Source organism: Aedes albopictus, chromosome 2 (assembly GCF_035046485.1).
Source record: "Aedes albopictus strain Foshan chromosome 2, AalbF5, whole genome shotgun sequence".
Taxonomy (NCBI): Eukaryota; Metazoa; Arthropoda; class Insecta; order Diptera; family Culicidae; genus Aedes; species Aedes albopictus.
The window spans coordinates 42931453-42951783 of record NC_085137.1 but is presented as its reverse complement, the minus strand read 5'-3'; the positions used below and the strand labels follow the sequence as shown (position 1 = coordinate 42951783).

General features: G+C 41.7%; 1 protein-coding gene across 1 annotated transcript; it reads left to right on the top strand.

Annotated features, from left to right (window-relative positions):
- The first annotated feature begins 256 nt into the window (after window positions 1-256).
- On the top strand, window positions 257-20327 carry LOC109421342 (uricase). The gene is made up of 4 exons (XM_019695850.3): window positions 257-631; window positions 11039-11343; window positions 11405-11683; window positions 19747-20327. The coding sequence occupies exons 2-4, from the start codon at window positions 11142-11144 to the stop codon at window positions 20241-20243; spliced, it is 978 nt and encodes a 325-aa protein (XP_019551395.1). The 5' UTR covers window positions 257-631; window positions 11039-11141; the 3' UTR covers window positions 20244-20327.
- Window positions 20328-20331: the final 4 nt, after the last annotated feature.

Sequence of the window (20331 nt, the reverse complement as noted above, 5' to 3'; positions counted from 1 at the left end):
CGGACTGATAGATGGCTTAGACGTAGCAACTCCGCGCGGCCCTACCAAATCTTCACGTCATCACGTAAGACCGTTGTTGTTGTTGGTCAGCATCCCTTTTACCAGCGAGAGAAAAACGCTTGGCATGAATTGGGATTCGCGGAAGAGCGGAACCCGCAAGTCCATCATGAGCAATGGGGAGGAGGCAGTTTGTTGTGATTGTGTGGACCATCATCATCGTCGTAATCACACCGCGCACCGCGCACCGGCAGCAAAAGTGTGGTAACCGACTGGCGCTGGCTGATATGATGGTTGTTGGCGCTGTCAGAAGCTGCGGACGAGCGCGCGCCCGCGTTAAGAATTTAAGATGACGAACGGGATGCTGCAGTCCAGTTTCAGCTGTTGAAGAGAACGTTTCTCAGGAAGACTACAGTAAGTCCCAGAGGAGGATTGGAGGCAAGGCGGAAGGATTGGAAGACGTGTGGACGTGGAATAAGGAACAATAAAGATTGTGGAAAGTGGAAGTGAAATTAAAGATCAAGATAGAAGCAGATCATTCGGAGCAAGGTGAAGGTCAACTGAAAAAGTGGTTTGGAATAAAATATTAGAGCAGAAGAAGTTCCGGAAAGAAGATATACGTAAAAGTGAGCAAGTAAGTTGAAAACATTTCACGGAATGATTTAAATGTTTGCTTATGTGATCCTCAAATTAACTCTATCATACTGATAATGAGTGACGAAAGATCAAGGCCATGTTAATTCAAATCATAGTGATTATTTACCTAACGCTGAATTGCAAGCTGAGAGCATCATATGAAAGTTATTTAAAACATAGAGAATGATACGCATATAGGGAATTTAGGACCCATGTACACAGGGTGGTAATCTTGCGGGTATTCAGCAGTACCATATCGAGGGTCACGGGATCGAGAATCCCGGTCCCCAGAAATTGTTCGTAGTGGAGCTTTCTTTAACTTCCATGGACATTGTGTACCTTCGTGTCTACCATACAATATACAAATGCAAAAATGGTTATTCTCAGTGAACTCCAGTCTCCAGTCAATAACTACGGAAATGCTTGAAGAATAGCTGGGAAGCAGGATTTGTACTTACTGGGACGTAACGCCAAGAAGAAGAAAAAGTTCTGGAATTTCAATAGTGAAAGTTGTTCTTATTAGTTTCGCGTTCGAGCTCTACTAAAAAAGATATTAAAAATAATCGAAATTATGTAGATTAGTATACCTAAGAACTACTAGATAATTGAAATCCAGTGTTCATTCACCAAATATAAAAAAAAATTATATTATTTAATGTGAAAGAAACAAACAAATCGTATTATTTGATATGAGCAGCCTTCATTGCTTTTAGTGGAATTAGAAGGGTTATTTGTCAGATGAAAAGCAATGCTTTCGGTTTACAATTCATTTTTCTATCTTCCAGTAGCTCTTTTATAAGGCTCCACAGCTTGAGCGATTAATTCCACTCAATGATCTTCTAAGCATTGCCATTGTCATCAATTGTAGAACATTCTTTCTTAACAAGTGAAGTGAAAGAAGTTTTGCATATGAAAAGATTCTTGACCGGACTGGCAATCAAATCCGCAGTATTCGTATTGGTAATCCAAAACGTTATGTAATATTTCTGCGCGATCTGTAAAGATCCTAAGTTTAACATACATATTAAGAAGATTCCATTGAAACCGCAGAACGACTCTATCCCATTTGGCATAAAGGCCATTTCAGTAACAAATATTGAAAACGACGTATAATCAATGGTGTAGCATTGATTATACGTCATTTTCAAAATTTGTTACTGATTTGGCATATTACGAAAAACAGCCTTCTTGATAAGAATGTGTATAATCCTTGTTATGCCAAATGGAAATTATGGCAAAAGGTCGTTATGCCAAACGGAATTAATGCCTAATGGCTGAATTCCAAACGGCATTATGCGAATGATATTATCCCAAATGGCATTATGCCAAACGGGGTAGAGCTCTTTAGTATTACCGTAAACTGGGGTGTAGTTGATCAGTGGGGTAAACCTGATCACTCAATTACCCACGAATATCGACTTACAAGGAAGTTACCATTCCACTTTAAAGTTACGCCATTGGATTTCGAATGGTTAAAATATAATTATTGTTGGATATCGAATTTGAATCCGTGGGTAATTGAGTGATCAGGTTCACCCCACTGATCAACTACACCCCAGTTTACGGTACCAAAGCTTTCTAAAGATTAATGGAACAAGATTATTGCGTGAAGCTCGAGTATTAGCTAAATCAAGCATCACCTTAAAGATACCGTTCAGCGGACACTGTCGACGGCGATGCGCTTTTCCCAGCCGATCAGGTTCGTCGCTTCAATTCTTTATCATCGTTGGAGTCTCATTCATACAACGTGGAGAAAAACTCCGAGGCCCCCAAATAACATTTTCTAGTCAAATAGACTAGAAGAAGTTCTTAGAATCACCATTAAACCAAAATAAAAGATAAGGTTTCAAGATAGTTCCTAAACCCTCTACTACCGTCTTACCCCACTGGTTCGACACTTTTTAATACGACACTTTTTAATTCGTACCCTGCTTATTCGACATATGTCGAATTAAAAACTGTTTAAATGTCACAGCGATGTACACTGTAAATGCAAAACAGTTTGATATTGCGCTTATACTCGCACCCGCAGCAGCTCCTCTTGCATTCCGAAAGTTCTGAGTTGGTGCTATTCGACACCCGAACCGCCTAGAGACCAACCGGAATGAACTGAGGATGGCAACAATCGTAGAAAGAATGAGCTTTCCATTCGCACCACCGCTATATCTGTTGAAATTATGTTTTATAACAAAGGGAACGTCCATAAATTACGTCACGCTTTTAGGGGGGAGGGGGGGTTCAGTAAAGTGTGACAACCCATACAATAATTTCAGAGGTCTCATACAAAAAGTGTGACATAGGGGGGAGGGGGGGGGGGGTTGAAAATGAGCAATTTTTGCGTGACGTAATTAATGGACGCTCCCAAATCCGTAAATTAAAACAAAAACAAAAATAGAGTTGCCAAATTTCAATGAGCATGGTGGTGTAGGATGACCAGTTTGTCGAATTAAAAGATTACCCCGGTTATTCGACAACTGTCGGTGTCGTATTAGCGGGGTAATACGGTAATTGGTCGTCAAAATGTTACTTGAGAATGCTAATCAGTTGACGTTCTTTATGGTCAACCCATCTAACCCGCAAGATCTGTGGCGAACACAACTTTGCAGGGTTGATATCCGACATTCTTGACATATTATCTGTCCACCATATTCTTTAGGCTCTGGTACCCTTTTGGTTGCTGAGTTCGTCGTATAGTACAGTGAATTCGTTGTTCATCCTTTGCTGTCATACGCCCATCCTCCACCACACCGACAAATGTCGTACTTAGCACGTGTCGCTCGAATACTAAAATGTGCCAGTAGGTCCTGCACAAACAAGCTCCGTAGAGAACCACAGGTTTTGTAAGCATTTTGAGATTACACATTTCAGGCCGAACATTTCTATAGGTCCTAAGCGCAGTTTTTTTTTACTTAAACGTTTATTTTAGGCTCATGCGCCGACAAGCACAACGGAGCTGAATTCAGTTAATTATTTTACAATTTCATGTTTTTGACTTATGAACTATGTTAGTTTTGGGGAACCGTAAATCTCGCGGCTTGGTCGAGGTTAAGGGTACAAAAATATGTGAGGAAAGGATAGGGTGATGGGGGCTTTTCGTTGACACATGACAGCATGGTGTGGCGTATTGCTGCAGGTCAAACGTAAAGTGGACAAACAACCTGTAACGATACAAACAGACGATTTTCGAAGGGACACGAGGTGAACAAGTGGAACAACAAGACGGGGATATCAAACGAGACTTCAGTTTGCTTTAAGAAGTCTTACACAAGCTTCATGAACTCAAGATCTGGTTTACCCAACACATCTCTAATGTCTTCCTTTTCTGGTTTCCCTCGGGCCCTGAGGGATGAACAAAAAACGGATCTGGCAATACCGTATACGGGGCATTCCCACACAACATGGTTGATATCTTGATAGCCTGCACCACAGCTACAGCGATTGCTATCTGTGAGCCTTATTCGATAGAAGTGCAAGCCCAGAGAGTAGTGATTGGACATAAGTCGACACATTATCTTGATAAAATCCCATTTTAATCCTTTGAACCACGCCGTCTTCGATACCTGTGGGAGAATTGAATGTAACCACCTGCCCATTTCCTCGGCATCCCATTTTTGTTGCCAACTGACCAAGGCATGCTGACGAGCAATCGAAAAAAAATCATTAACCTTCACATACCCGCACCTTGACATCTCATTTTCAAAATGCTGGCATTTCGTAAATTTTCAGCCGATTTTTTTGAAGTCGCCCTCATTCGATTATAATTTGGTGCTAGTTTATTATTTTCAAGTGGCCATGCAATATCCGGAACCATTCCGGAGATACTCCGGATTGTACTGGGGTCAGGGGGGGAGCCAAAATGGCAAAAAGCGATTATTTCGTGGGTTATTGTATTTGAATCATCAATTTTCAGCGTAATTTTTGTTGCGAGCAATGAAACACAACTGCAATAACCAGATTTTTATAAGTTGACCGATCCGGACAACCGTGACAGGTTCCGCGGGGGCCTCATTGGGGACACTTTTGGTTTTCAACCAAAACAAGTCATGCGACGTATCACACTTCATGATTTCGAGAGAATGAGACAGAAAAGTTACACTGAAGTATGTATCAACTGATATGGCCACTCCGGAACACCTGAAACAGGTTCCGCGGGAACCTCATTGGGGACACTTCTGTTTTTCAACCAAAACAAGTCGTGCGACGTATCAAACTTCCTGATTTCGAGAGAATGAGACAGAAAAGGTAGACTGAAGTATGTATCAACTGATATGGCCGTTCCGGAACAACTGGAGCAGGTTCCGCGGGGCCTCATTAGGGACACTTCTGGGTTTTCAACCAAACCATGTCGTGCGACGTATCAAACCTCATGATTTTAAATGAATAAGCCAGAAATGATAGACTAAAGCCTGTATCACCTAATATGACCACCGGAACATCTTGCACAGGTTATCCGGGGCCTCATTGGAGGCACTTCTTGTTTTCAATCAAAACATGTCGTGCGCCGTACCAAACTTCATGATTTAGAATGAATGAGCCAATAATGATAGACTTAAGTCTGTGTCAACTAATATGGCCACCTCGGCATATCTAGAATAGGTTCCGCGGTGGCGTCATTGATGACACTTCTGGTTTACAATCAAAACCTGCCGTGCATCATATCAAACTTCATGATTTCGAATGAATAAGCCAGAAAAGATAAAACTAAGTAGACTCGACTCGGTATCGACTTGAAAGGGCGCTCTAGAAAACTTCCCATAGGTTCCTTTTAAATTTAGATTAAGCAATCCACAAAACGTACACAAGCTGTATATTTTCTGAAAAATCAGCATATGTTTGAAAAATATAAAAGTTTAGATGTTTATTTCCACAAATACTTTTTATACTTATAATATGAGTTGATACATACTTCAGTCTACCTTTTCTATCTCATTCTCCCGAAATCATGAAGTTTGATACGTCGCACGACTTGTTTTGGTTGGAAAAACAGTAGTGTAACCAATGAGGACCCCGCGGAACCTGTTCCAGGTGTTTCGGAGCGGCCATATGAGTTGATACATACTTCAGTCTACTTTTTCTGTCTCATTCTCTCGAAATCAGGAAGTTTGATACGTCGCATGACTTGTTTTGGCTGAAAAACAGAAGTGTCCCCAGAGAGGCCCCCACGGAACCTGTTCCAGGTGTTCCGGAACGGCCATATGAGTTGATACATACTTCAGTCTACCTTTTCTGTCTCATTCTCCCGAAATCACGAAGTTTGATACGTCGCATGACTTGTTTTGGTTGGAAAAAACAGTAGTGTCCCCAATGAGGCCCCCGCGCAACCTGTTCCAGGTGTTCCGGAGCGGCCATATGAGTTGATACATACTTCAGTCTACTTTTTCTGTCTCATTCTCTCGAAATCTGGAAGTTTGATATGTCGTACGACTTGTTTTGGTTGAAAAACAGAAGTGTCCCCAATGAGGCCCCCGCGGAACCTGTTTCAGGTGTTCCGGAGCGGCCATATCAGTTGATACATACTTCAGTGTACCTTTTCTGTCTCATTCTCTCGAAATCGTGGAGTTTGATACGTCGCATGACATGTTTTGGTTGAAAACCAAAAGTGTCCCCAATGAGGCCCCCGCGGAACCTGTCACGGTGGTCCGGATCGGTCAACTTATACAAATCTGGTTATTGCAGTTGTGTTTCATTGCTCGCAACAAAAATTACGCTGAAAATTGGTGATTCAAATACAATAACCCACGAAATAATCACTTTTTGCCATTTTGGTACCCCCCCTGACCCCAGTACAATCCGGAATATCTCCGGAATGGTTCCGGATATTGCATGGCCACTTGAGTATAATAAACTAGTACCAAATTATGATCGATTGAGGGCGACTTAAAAAAAATCGGCTGAAAATTAACGAAATGCCAGCATTTTGAAAATGAGATGTCAAGGTGCGGGTATGTGAAGGTTAAAGGCGATTAGACGGTCATAAATATCGCCTTCGATGACGCCCACCTTGGCGAGCGAGTCCGCTTTCTCATTACCCGGGATCGAGCAATGCGAAGGGATCCAAACCAAGGTGATATTATATGCTTGATACGATAAAGCACTCAAAATTGATCGAATTTCGCTCAGGAAATACGGGGAGTGCTTCACCGGCCTAATTGAGCGCTAAATGCAGATGAGAGGCTCTCTCTAAGTCTCCTCTCTTTCGATTATAATGTGCTTTGATGCAATTTGATTTACTTCTTGCATCGGAAGATAGATTAAACAATCCTTTTCCTATCTACACATCACAAGTTGTCAAAATGTCCACCGTAACATCGTAATATTTTGAAGAGAATCGGAAAAAAGAAAGCCTCTCTTTTGCAGATTGGACCTTTAGATAAGTTTGTCGCCATTTGGTATTGAGAGTGTATCTTTATTGACTGCATTATCTTCTTTGCATTCATCTTTATTGAAATGCATTATGGAATCCTCCCGGAATTCTTCCAAGCTCCAGTGCAGAGGTGGCTGTAGGGATTCCTTCACGGTTGCCTCCGGGATTCTTCCATTCTATCCTGAGATTCCCCTTTTTGTCATGCCACGCCGACAGGCGTAACGCTAGTTTGATTCCCCACGACAATTATGACGGGGAAACGCAAAGCTCAAGACTTTGGTTTGGAAGTTTCCGCATAACGACGACTCGAGCGACCGTGGGGAGGGGTCTATAAGAAGAACCCATGAACAGGGCCGTTCTCTTACGTCCCAACTGTCGATGAGGACATACCGATAGAGTGATCGCGCCACCAGTGCTTTCCAGGCGTCATAGATCTCCTCGTGATCGATAAAGTCTAAACGTCCGGACGGGTGTGAACCATTCAGCGCTTTGACCTCCAGAACATAGTACCGCAGTAATAGTGTAATCCGGCCTCATTAATCCGGATAGCGGACGCTATCTAACCGAAAAGATGTGATTGTGAGCTCTTGGGCTGCAGGTCAGTTTTAGATTGGTTCAAAAGCAGTGTGCTCTAAATGATGGTGGTTCTCGCTGGGGTGATAAATTCAAAGGGGAAATAGTGTTAGGAGGCCTGAAACCTCCTTTCAGAAACACGCCCCTGAAACCCCCTTGATTGCCATTGTAACCATTAAAACAATACCAACTCCCCCCCCCCCCCCCTGATACCCTTACGGCGTACGAAACTCTCTGGAGCCCACTATAATGCCCTGAGACACCCTGAAATTCCTTGAGAACCCTTTCAACGCCCCTGTAGCGCTTGCTACGTCCCTGAGACACCTTAGAACACCCTTGAGACCTCCGTAGCTCCTTATAACCCCATTGAGTCACAGTGGAACAGCTATGGAAAACCCTTTGTAAGTCCCCTCTTAAAACTTTTTAAGGCGCTAACCAATCACATCAAAGACTTACTTTTGATCACATCGGACCTCCCTCTCCCCTCGTAGACTTTGGTGCATACAAAATTTTAGGAATTTGTATGGGGCGTAAGACACCCCCTCTCTCCCTAATAATCTATGTAGTTTAAGAACGGGTTCTAAGACCTCCTGACGTCTGCGTCACCCTTCCGAGAAGCCATGTGAGAGGAGAAAGGTTAACCTCCTTCAGTACTACTTCTTGTGCTTCTGGCCAGCAGTTCTTCTCTTGCTGCAACCAGCACGGACCTTCCAACCATAGCGAGTTCTGCTGGAGATCAGCAGACGAAACACCGAGCGATAGGCCATCCGCGGGATTATCCTAGTAACACGTTCCATTCTTCGTCAGATTCTACACCTCTGATGTCCTGTATCGTGGAATTGTCAGCTGTTTCTTCTGGTGTCAGGCCATTCGGCCGAAGGTCATTAGGCCGAAGGCCATTCGGCCGAAGGTCATTAGGCCGAATGGTCATTAGGCCGAATGGTCATTAGGCCGAATGGTCATTAGGCCGAATGGTCATCAGGCCGAATGGTCATTGGGTCTTCTTCTTGCCGTTACGTCCCCACTGAGACAAAGCCTGCTTCTCAGCTTATTAACTGAGAGCTTCCTCTGCAAATGACCATTTTGCATGTGTGTATCGTGTGACAGGCACGAAGATACTTTATTGATGCTGAATCTACTGATATTTTACCCATGAATTTTTCCTTCTTTTAAATATAGGCTGTTCTTTCTAGTATCATTGCTGAAATAGTTTTTGGCGCTGAAACTGCTGATATTCAATTCATAAATTTTTCCTTCTTTAAAACATAGGCTATTCTTTCTAGTTCCATTGTTAAACTAGTTTTTGTCAAAAATTGTTGGAAAAGGTAAAAACAACGGCTAACTTTCAATTCGTCCTGATGACCATTCGGCCTAATGACCATTCGGCCTAATGACCATTCGGCCTAATGACCATTCGGCCTAATGACCTTCGGCCTAATGGCCTTCGGCCTAATGACCTTCGGCCTAATGACCCAGCATCGTTTCTTCTTCTTTCCCATCTCCGCAAATGGTGCGACTCGTTATTTGGCTACTAGAGATGGTCGGTTTTCGGGTTTGAAACCCGAAACCCGATCCGAACCCGAACCCGACGGGTACGGGTCGGGTTCGGGCTTGGAAATTTTTAAAAATTCGGGTTCGGGTCGGGTCCGGGTTTAAACAATTTCAAAATTTTCGGGTACGGGTCGGGTCCGGGTTTGAATAACGCCGGGTTGAAGTCGGGTTTGGTGCCAGTGTAAATAAATCAGTATTTGAAAATATGTTTTATTTGTTATAACCGATACATTTAACAATTATTTTTGAACTCGGGTTTTGGTCGGGTTTATTGACAAATATTTTCTCGGGTTCGGGTCGGGTTCGGGTTTGATCATCGAAAAATTTTCGGGTTCGGGTCGGGTCCGGGTTTGACGGAATCAAAAATTCTCGGGTTCGGGTCGGGTCCGGGTTTTGAAATTGAAAATTGATCGGGTACGGGTCGGGTTCGGGTCTGTAAAATCTGAAACCCGACCATCTCTATGGCTACCAGCAAGTTGGATGTGATTGTCCCATAGTAGTTGTGTACATCGGACGTATATGCAATTCATGCTCTGTAAGCTTTCGTAGATGCATCACAAAATCCGTGAAGTTCCACCGAGAGACAATCCTTCCGAAAAGCAATCCATCTCGGAATCTCGGAATCTGCAGATTTTCAAACCTCGACAGGGTGGTGCGAAACTTGATCCATTGTGCTCCCAACTCATCTTGTATAGGTTCATCGCAGGAAACCTTTTGTTCTCAGAGGGTCTGCACGAATATTTTGGCAGAGACGGGTCACGACTCCCATTAGCCCCATAGGATCGAAGATTCTTGCTAAGTCAGAGATGACCGAACATTTGCATATTACAGGAACCTCGAAGCGTCTTTGGGTCAAAAATGACCCTAAAGCACAAGTAGGGTTAAGCAAATGAATACTAGAGAAACCACAAATAAATGTGGTCTTGGCCATTGGAATTACAGCTCTTGGATGACATACATTATAAGGTCTTTGCAGATAAGCACGAGCCAAGTTTTATTGTTTCTCTCTAGGTGTAATGATGAGCTACCGATGCACCCAATCCAACCGTAAACCAGATCACACCAGTCTACCGAGTGTAGAACCGGTTCTGCGTGATCGTCTTGTATTGTCGAGTTGTAATGCACTAATCAGGCTCTTTGACCTCTACTCAGAGCGGCACTATACCCAACTAGAAGAGTGCGGCCCATATTTGTAGACACATCACTCCTCGCAGATTGCAGCAGCTGATGCGTCGTAAATTTCAGCTGATAAGGAGGATTGGCTGACGGACGTAACACCGCGACGACTACGACGACGATCGATCGATCATGAGATGCGGCATGATCGGAATTCAGTTGAGCGTACCGTAAACAGGTGCTCCGTCGTGCAATCCTCGTTAGCATGAGGCAGAGATTAGGTACTTTCTTTGTCGTTACATTGTTTTCACCGCTGTGCGGATGCGTAAGCGCGCACATGGCGATCGTTACTCTTCCGTAACGGAGTTGGAACCGCGGGAATAAACCCATAAAGCGATAACACCGTTGCCGGTGTCAAATGGTGAAGGTCGCCTGTTTATTCGGCTCACGTCCGCAAGCTGCGACCGTTGTGAGGGGCCCGCTCTTCGTCATAGCTCACATTTCGGCAATCTCACACTGTTTGCTGCTCCAAATTTAGCAGTCTAGCAGCTTCCAAGGCGAATCGTGATAATTCAAACGACTTTTTCCGTTAACCTATGATTAGAGCTATCTTCGCAACTCGATGACTGCGAACCCCGACTATCTACGTACTTAGGGACTTCTGCCAGAACTGATTCGTAAGCAATCGTCTTCTACGGAGTACGATTTCGCCTTGTTTACAACGGTTGGGAATCCTGAGGTTGAATCGAGAAAAATATTTGTGTTGATTCAAGACGAAACTTTTCAATTTGTTTTTCATAGGAAGATCCCCCCCGGTGACGAGGCTAGTGACGTGTCGGAGGCATCTCTGCATAACAACAGACAACAAAGCGCAGCGAACGCAGCAAACACAACAACCGCCAAGATGATGTCCAGAAAGTTGGTTGAGGAATCGCGCGATGCCGGATTCCGTGACGTGCCAGATCACTTCAAGATTAGCAACTACGGCTATGGCAAAGACAGTGTCAAGGTGCTGCACGTGGTGCGCAACGGATTGGTTCACAGTATTAAGGAGTTCGAGGTCGGAACCAAGCTGAAGTTGGCCAGTCAGAAGGATTACCTGCAAGGTACTGAGGTCAAGGCGTGTTCAACGATTAGTCCGAAACTCACGAATGTCTTTCATTGCAGGAGACAACAGCGACATCGTTGCTACGGATTCTCAGAAGAACACGGTATACCTACTGGCGCGCAAGTATGGCCTGAAATCGCCGGAAGAGTTTGGAATTTTGCTGTGCGATCACTTCCTGAACAAGTACTCCCACGTAAACGAGGTTTCCATTCACATCGATGAGTATCCCTGGTCCCGGATGGGCTTCGGCAAGGGACCCTATCAGGATCTGCACAATCACGCGTTTGTGTTCACTCCAACGGCGATTCGGTATTGCGACGTAACACAGAAGCGAGGCGGTGAGTAGGATGAGATGCTTGATTAAACTGTGCCACAAAAGTTCAGCTTATTGGACGCAGTGGCTTAATTTTCCCAACAGGCGAGAAAGAAAAAAAGGGTTAAGAAAAAGTTTTTGCAGAACTTTTGTACACATACTCATTCAGATACTTCTGCCAAATTATTGACAAAAATACTATTCGGAAAAGAACAAAATTGATACATTGTACATATTCATGGGAGAATGACTGAATAATTTACAACAGTATTCATGATATATTTACAGGCAGAAAAATAAAAATTCTTGGAAAGTTTGTAGTTAATTCAAAATTTTGTTGGAAGATTTTTGATAGGGTTTTTTATGATTATTTTTGGATGAATTTTTGAAGTTTCTAGTGACATACTTTATGTATTTTTGAGTATTTATTTTAAGTAAATATTTATGCAGAAATTGCTGAAGAAAATTATGGTAGAAGATAGCGGAATCCCAGATAAAAATGATACCTTTGCAAAAGTTTTGAACGGACTCCTTTTAAACTGCAAAACCAGGTGAAATTCTAAATGATACGAAAAGAAGTTTTTAAAATGGGAGAAAAGACAGGTTTGGGAATGTTTCCATTCTATTTTTGGCCAAGGGTGAATTTAAAGCGAAAATAGAATGAAAACATTGCCCAAACTGTAATTTTTCTTAATTTTTAGTTTAATTTATAAGCGTAGAGAAATCCTTGAAATATAGACGAAATCCCCAAGAAACGGGAGAACCTTCTTCAAAACTTCGAGGTGATTTTTTCACAAAATTTTTATTGCATCTTTTGGTCAAATCCCCTGAAAACTTCTTAAACTACTGACATTTGCTGGAGAATTTTCTTAAAATATTTTAGAGATGAGAACTTCTGCAGCAGATCCCAAAAAAATTCTCCCAAAGTTCTTTCAGAGATTTCATTCGACAAATTTCTCCCGTAGTTCTCCTGGGAAATTTTCTTGAAGGTTTCCAGAGTTCCTTCCGGAATTACCCATACATTACCCACTCAAAATTACTTTCTCCCTAAAGTTTTTCTGAGATGTCCCAGTTTTTCTCGGAATTTGTTCCTATGTCACTCTTGTTATTTTTCCAGGGTGCCTCCTATATTCTTGCAGGAATTTCTTACAAGAATTGTGTAGACTATTCCAGAATATATTCTGAAAAAAAAACTACAAAATTCGGGCAAGAACTCCCAGTTTTATAGAAATATTAAAAATAATACGGAACACAATTCCGAGGCAATCGCTAGGGATCCTGGGTGGAAGTTATTCTACAAAATCTGTTAGAGGAACAGCCTGAAAAACCACTTAGAATAATCGAGCGAAGAGCTCTTTAAGAAATATCAACAATCACGCCTATAGATATCCCAAAAAGAACTCTGAATGAATCGCGGAAAAGTCTTGAGGCAAGTCCAGGTTATTTCTATATATGTTCTAAAAAACTCTGAGATATCCCGGGAGGAACGCAGGAAGAAACATCAAAGGAAACTTCAAGAGAAATCCTGTGACAACATTTAACTAATGTTGCGTTAGAAACCCTAGACAAACGGTCACGATAATTTCTTGAAGGAATGACCATGAGGGAATCTGGTAGAAAACTCATGAAAAACTCCAGTAACACTCCTAGAAAAAGTTCCCGTAGAAAAAGAATAGTAAAGTCCATCAAAGTCTCTCGGAGAAAACCCGGGAAGAACTCCTAAGGAAATTCCGGGAGGCAAACCGGATAAAATTTCTTAAAACAATATAGGAGAAATTCTGGGAGAAACTCGAGCAGAAATCCTGCGCCAACATTTGTAAATTATCCAGGTAGATACTCCTGTGGAAATCCCGGGATGATCCCTGGATAAAATCCCTTGAAATCTTGCTTAAAAACGCAGGAGAAATTTATGGGAGTTCCTCACGAGATGCTACACACAGGGTACCGAGCCACTTGGGCAGTGGCTGGTATTTTCGACAGTTTGTCGCTATAACTCAAACAATTTAAAACTAATTTACTTGAGATTTTGCACACGGGTAGATGCTATACGTATCTCGTTGCATCCCAAAAATTGTGTCAATTGGTTTAAAATTGAATGAGTTATAGCAGAAAAGTACCCAAAAAAGCCTGCCGAAATGGTTCCACTTCCCAATAAAATAACCCAGGTAAAAAGTTCAGCAAGATTGTCGGGTAAATTCGGTCGAAATTCTGGAATCCTCAAAATTCTCAAGAATGAATAGGTGGAATCTTGGAAAAATCTTCGGGAGGAATTTAAAGTTGAATACTAAGAAAAATGTCGTGAAAATAAAAGAATATTTCGAGAATGCCCAGAAGCCATTCCAAGAGATATCTTCAGGAGTTCCAGCATATTTAAATCTTTGACGGTTTTCCAGGAGCATTGCTTATGGACGAACTGCAGCCCCTTACCGGAATCGATGGCTTTCTGAAAATATCTGCTTGATTTATGAGCCCTAGTGGTAATGGCGCCTTTCTCGTGCCTTTGAAAACCCATTTCAACAAAACTCAAGTGGCATGTTGATGAATATCGTACTTTTATACGTTTAACAAAAATCCACTTCATGGCACCAGAAATCATAACGGTTTTTAATTGAACATTAAATTCTTAAAAACAGGCGCAATTTCGAATTTTGACCCGCCATTTTGGATTTAAGCACGCCATCTTGGAAATTTTGGTCGCCATTTTCGGACTCCAGACTTCTTGCCTATACCAGATATACCCATATTGAATGGATTCAGAGCCTAAAATTCCAATAAACAGCCGCCATCTTGAACTTGGAGTCACCATCTTGGATTTTAGACAGCCATCTTGGATATTCTGGTCGTTATTTTGGAGTCCAGCCATCTCTCCTATACCAAATATCCCAAGTAACAATTCCATTGCTGATTGGTTTTGTTTATGCGGTTTGGTTCATTTTCCTATAGGGGAGACTGAGGAGACTTGATCCCTGGGGAGACTTGTTCCCCCCATATTTTCTCGGAATCAACAACATTTTTCTTCTAGCATAATTTTTCCAAAACTACTCCTGAACAAACGACTATGTTTTGGCTATGAGTGATTTCGATTGTACATTGCATTATTTTTTAACGGCTGATGGTTTGTTTTCAGTCCTTCAGAAATCTTTTAGGCGATTCCGAAAAATCTCAATAATTTTGTGAAAATTGAACCAAAACGTGTCAAAATTTCACAGTACATAGTTTGAATAAAATACTTCCAAACTTATTTATCCAAATAAGGCTGTTGTTAACACATTATATTTAATTCAGCTTAGTATACACAACAGTGACATGGGGAGACTTGATCCCTCGAGGATTACACACACATTATACATGTGAAAAATAAAATTCTATTCGGAAGCCTCTATTTACTTGGAATTCTAGTCAATTCAACGATAAAATGTGTCAGATAATTATAACTTTAGCACAAACCAAGAAAAGGGGGATCAAGTCTCCCCATTTTGAAAATACGGCATATCCTTAATAATTTAAGAAAATCTTACAATTTCAAACACTCCATGTTCATCAAAAACACAAGAAAACTCGAAAAGAAAATGAATAGGAAGACTCTGGAATTATTTTCTCTTGAAATAAATCATGTGCTCAAAGGGGGATCAAGTGTCACCCATTTTTGAAAAATATATCATAAGACATGCCTCCATAAAAACACAGTTTTGAAAACTTTAACAATAATTTAAAGGCCTTCTGTTGTGTATTAACTTGTAATAGATGTTTACCTGCCATTTTGAACGGAAATCGGATCTAGTTTTGTGTTTTTTCTTAAAGTTTCAGGTAAATTAAGAAAAAGGGATCAAGTCTCCCCAGTCTCCCCTACGGCCAGTTCTAGCGGTGTTGGTCCGGATCACTGAAAGGGCCATAACTCCGGAACGCCTTGACCGATCCAGACCATTTTTAATAGCAAACAATGCGATAAAATTCCGGTTCGATTTGCGCTAAAATCTGAACAATTGGCGAATGGGAAGTGTCTTAAAAGTAAGTGAATTTTTTTCGCGCACAGACATACATACATACACACATACAGACATTATTTCAATTCGTCGAACTGAGTTGATTTGTATATATACATATATGTAACTTGACCTTCCGAACCTTTTATCGAAAATTGTTTTTTTGAGTGAACATATATACTTTCAGTACACTTAGGTGTACGAGAAAGGCAAGAAGCAACATAAAAACCAAAAACACAAAGAAGAACTTTATCATAATTAAATCCGTTTTTGTAGAACTGAGGAAAACAACTAGAAAAGTGAAAAATCACCAGTAATTTTTACCGAAATTCCTCCAGGAGGTGCGTGAAGGAGAAATCATCTCTAGGAGTTCCACCAGATAAAAACCTCTTGGTGTTCTATCAGAAATACCTATAAGAATTACGTCGAAAATTTCTCGGTCCTTATGCAAAAAGCTCGGATGCATTATAAAATCCTCCTAAGACTTTGTGACGCATCTGTATATTTAGACGTCACAAGGGACGTCATGCCTAGTAAAAATCATTAATATGTACCCGGAGCGTAAGCTACGCCTGTACTTTTTGATGAAACTCTTAGAAGAAATCTCAATCGAACTCCCAATGGAATTCATGGAGGAAATCCTAGAGAGGAACTATCGGGATTCTTGGTGGAATTTTCAAAAGAATTGAAGGTGAACTCCTCTAGAGGAACTCCTGAAACTTCTGGATAAAATCCCGGAGGAACTTCTGTGGGTTCTTCTTCGTCTTCTTGGCGTAACGTCCCAACTGGGAAAAGGTTTCACAGTAATTGACTGAAAGCTTCTTCAGCCAATGACCATTTTTGCATGTGTATACCGTGTGGCAGGCATGAAGATATTCTATGCACAAGGAATGAAGGATATTTCCATTCCGAAAAGTTCCTGGACCGACCATGGTCGTGTCGAAGACCCGTGCGCTTACAGCATCGGCATTGTGAGCCCTCCTGTGGATGTTCGCGGTGGAACTTGTACAGAATCTCCCGTTGGAACTACTGGCGGAATTCTCGGAAACTCCTAGAGGAATCCCGGTGGAACGCCTCACAGGAACTCTCGGTGTAACTCTCAAAGAAACTTCCGATAGATCACCTGGAGGAATGCACGGTGTATCTTCTCCAGGAACACTCGGAGCAACTTCTGCGAGTTGGAGCTCCTGCACTCGCTGCAGGCATGCACTGAACAACTCATAGAGGACTTCCGATGGAACTCCTAGAAGAATCCTTTGGTTGATCTTTCGGTAGAACTCCTAGAGAATTGAAATTCTAAGAGGAGTTCTTGGTTGTGAATCCCGGTGAAACGCTTAGAAGGATTCCAAATGGAACTTCTAGACAGGGATGTCGTATATACAGATTTATCTGTATTGTACAGATTTTTGAGCATCCGTAAAGATTTCTTTTTATATTAAATACAGATTTTTGAGCTAGAGGAGCTATTTTATTTTTGTATGGGATACAGATTTTTTACGAAAATTTTGTATGGGATACAGATTTTTGGATATAGCGATACAGATTTTTCAAAAAATCATCTGGCATCCCTGCTTCTAGAGCAACTCCCTGTGCAATTTCTAGAGGAATTTCCGGTGAAACTTTTGCGGGAATTTTGGGTAGAACTTCTTAACTGATTTCCTGTGGAACTCTTAGAGAAATTGTTGGTACAATTTTTGAGAAACTTCCAATTGAACTGCTTGAGGAATTTCCGGTGGAAATCCAGAGGAATTCTCGGTAGAACTTCTAAAAAAATCCCACAGAAACATCTACAGAAATTCCCGATGCACCTCTTGTGGGAATTCCCATTGGAGCTCCATACACAAATTCCTGTGAGATACGATGGAGATCTTACAAAAGTTCTTTGTAGATCTCCTGCGGAAATTCCTGACCGAATTACAAAAATAAATTTCCGGTGATACTCCTAGAAGGTTTTCCGATATAACTCCTATGGGATTTCCCGGTGACACTTTTCAAGCCATTTAGAGTGTAGCTCTCAGAAGAAATCCCGACGGGATGCTTGCGAGAATTAACGATTGAATTTCTGGATGTACTCCTAGTGTTTGTAAGTACAACTTCTAGATGAAATCCGGTGAAACTACTAGGAGGGTTTTTCGGTGAAACTCCTAAAGTAATTCCCGGTGGAATTCTTGGTGCAGTTCTAGAGAATCTCCAGTCGTACTCACAGAAGGATACTCGGTAGAACTTGTAGAACAATTCCCTGGGATCAAAAAATTGGAAGCAGTGATAAGGTATCCAACAGAAAAGAAAGCAGGAATTCCTGGTAGAATTCCTGCGGGGATTCCCATTGCATTTCTTGCAGGAATTCATGGTGAAACGCCTGTGATTGAACTCTAACAGGAGTTCTTGGAAGATATCCTGCGAGAATTGTTGAACCACTGAGTGCCGGTGGTACTCTTAGAAGACTCTCAAGTGAAAATCCTGTGGAAATTTCCGGTGGATCTTCTAGAGCCATTTTCGATGGAACTTTTGGAAGCATCCCCGATGGAACTCCTGCGGGAGTTCGCGCTAGAATTTCTGGAGGAATCCTTTGTAAAATTCCTGCGGGAACTCCAACCGGAACTTCCTAAACAATGTTTAGTGGTATATCTAGAGGAATTTCCGGTGAAACTCCTGCGGGAATTTCTGATGGAAATTTTCGGCAAAACGTCTACAAGAACTCACACAAGAATTCCCGGTATAACTCCAAGCAATATTTCCCCGGTTGAACTGCTAGGGGATTTTCCTGTGGATATCCTGGCAAAAATCCCAGCGAAACTCCTGGTGGAACTCCTAAGAAATTTCCCGGTGATAGTTCTAGAGGAATTTTTGATGGAACTGTCATAGGAATTTTAAGTAGAGCTCTAAGTGGAATTATTGATGGAACTCCTTATGATGTTCCTCATGGAATTCTTGAAATAATTACGGTGAAAATCAGGCAGAAATTTCCTGCGGATCTCCTACGAAATTTTCTGTTGAAACTCCCACAGGATTTGCACTCGGAACTCCTTCAGAAATTCCTAGAGGAATTTCTACATGAATTATAGGAAAAACTGCTAGAGTAACTCTCTAGAAGAATTCGCAGAGGAACTTTTACTGAAATCTCGGTGAAACTCCTGCGGTTATTGCTGGTGGTACTACTGCAAGAATTTTCGGTGGAACTCCCTGAGAAATTCTCAGTGAAACTACTAATAAAGCACCTGGTAGAGCTCCTCCAGGAATACGTGGTTGAACTACCAGAGGAATTTCCGGTGGAACTTCTTGTGAAATTCTTAGTATTACTACTAGAGAAATAAGTGGTGAAGCTTCTATAGGAATGCCCAAGATCAATTAGGAACAAAACATTCAAAGATGATGCATGATTTTAGTTTGAATAAGATGCTAAAATCCAAAATAATGCATAGAATTTTAATGTGGTGCTGACATAATAATGGTACAATAGATACCTAGATAATACAGGAAACATCAAGATTGTGCTTGGAAAGCTTTGGTCGTGCATGATATCGCATTAGACTCCTAATTGATTCAAACCTGGTGCGTGAGATCAGTATAATGATGCCTTGTTGATTCTGTGAACATCATGGTGGTCCATACTTTCAACATAATTCAGTGCGAAACTCTTAAAGTACCGTCGTGCGGGGTGTCATTGGGCCAAAGTGGGGTGACATTGGGCCACTATTCCGTACGTTTAAAATACGAATGGAATGCATATTGTGTGCTAAACTACAATATTACATAATTCTAAGATACTTTACATCCTCCGTTGGATTCTTTGACTTTTATTTAATACGTGGTTTCGATGGACCAATATTACGACGGTACTTTGGACTTTAGTGAAAATGCGTATTAAAGGAAATAGGCTACACCTAATTATGCAAATAATGCATCAGGTAGAGTATAGCATCGATTTTCATGAAACTTGGCAGAAGTGTTTTCAGTATTTTTTTTTGCCTGATTGTATAGATCAATTGAAGCTGTATTTTTGTGTCATTATTATTGCAGATCATGTTTCATTGATTTTTTTTTCATAATTTTGAGGATGTAGAAGTGATTCACTTGAGCATTTTTGTTTCTTTTTTCCCAACAGACTCCATGCCCACGGTCATCAGTGGCCTTAGTGACCTCCGCGTGCTCAAAACCACCCAGTCTGCATTCGTGAACTTCGTCAACGACGAGTACCGTTCCCTGCCCGACCAGCATGATCGCATCTTCAGCACGGTAATTCGTTCATCATGGCAGTACTCCACCGTGGCCGGAGTGGACTTTGACTTCTGCTGGAACAAGGTCAAACAATGCATCCTGAACACTTTCGCTGGCGAAACCGAGAAGGGTATCTTCTCGCCCAGTGTTCAGAACACGCTCTACCTGGCGGAGAAGCTGGTACTTGAAAGCATCCCGGAGGTGTCTTCGATTGATATGACCATGCCCAACAAACACTACTTCAACTTTGACTTCAGTAAGTTTCCCAAGCTGGTCCAGGGAGAAGAACTGAAGGAGGAGACTGTGTTTCTACCGGTTGACAAGCCTGCGGGAATCATCTACGCACAGCTGGACCGCAAAACGGTGACGAAGAGTAAGCTGTAGGAGTTGGTGAAATGAGTGTTAGATATAAGGGAAAACTTAAGAATCGAAAATATCTCGAATAAATTGTATTAAATTTTATAACAATCAG

Excerpts from the sequence above, each read along its gene's own strand:
- LOC109421342 (XM_019695850.3), top strand. The coding sequence starts at position 11,142 with ATGATGTCCAGAAAGTTGGTTGAGGAATCGCGCGATGCCGGATTCCGT. Across the intron at positions 11,344-11,404 it reads TCAGAAGGATTACCTGCAAG|GAGACAACAGCGACATCGTT; the intron begins GTACTGAGGTCA and ends CTTTCATTGCAG. Across the intron at positions 11,684-19,746 it reads CGTAACACAGAAGCGAGGCG|ACTCCATGCCCACGGTCATC; the intron begins GTGAGTAGGATG and ends TTTTCCCAACAG.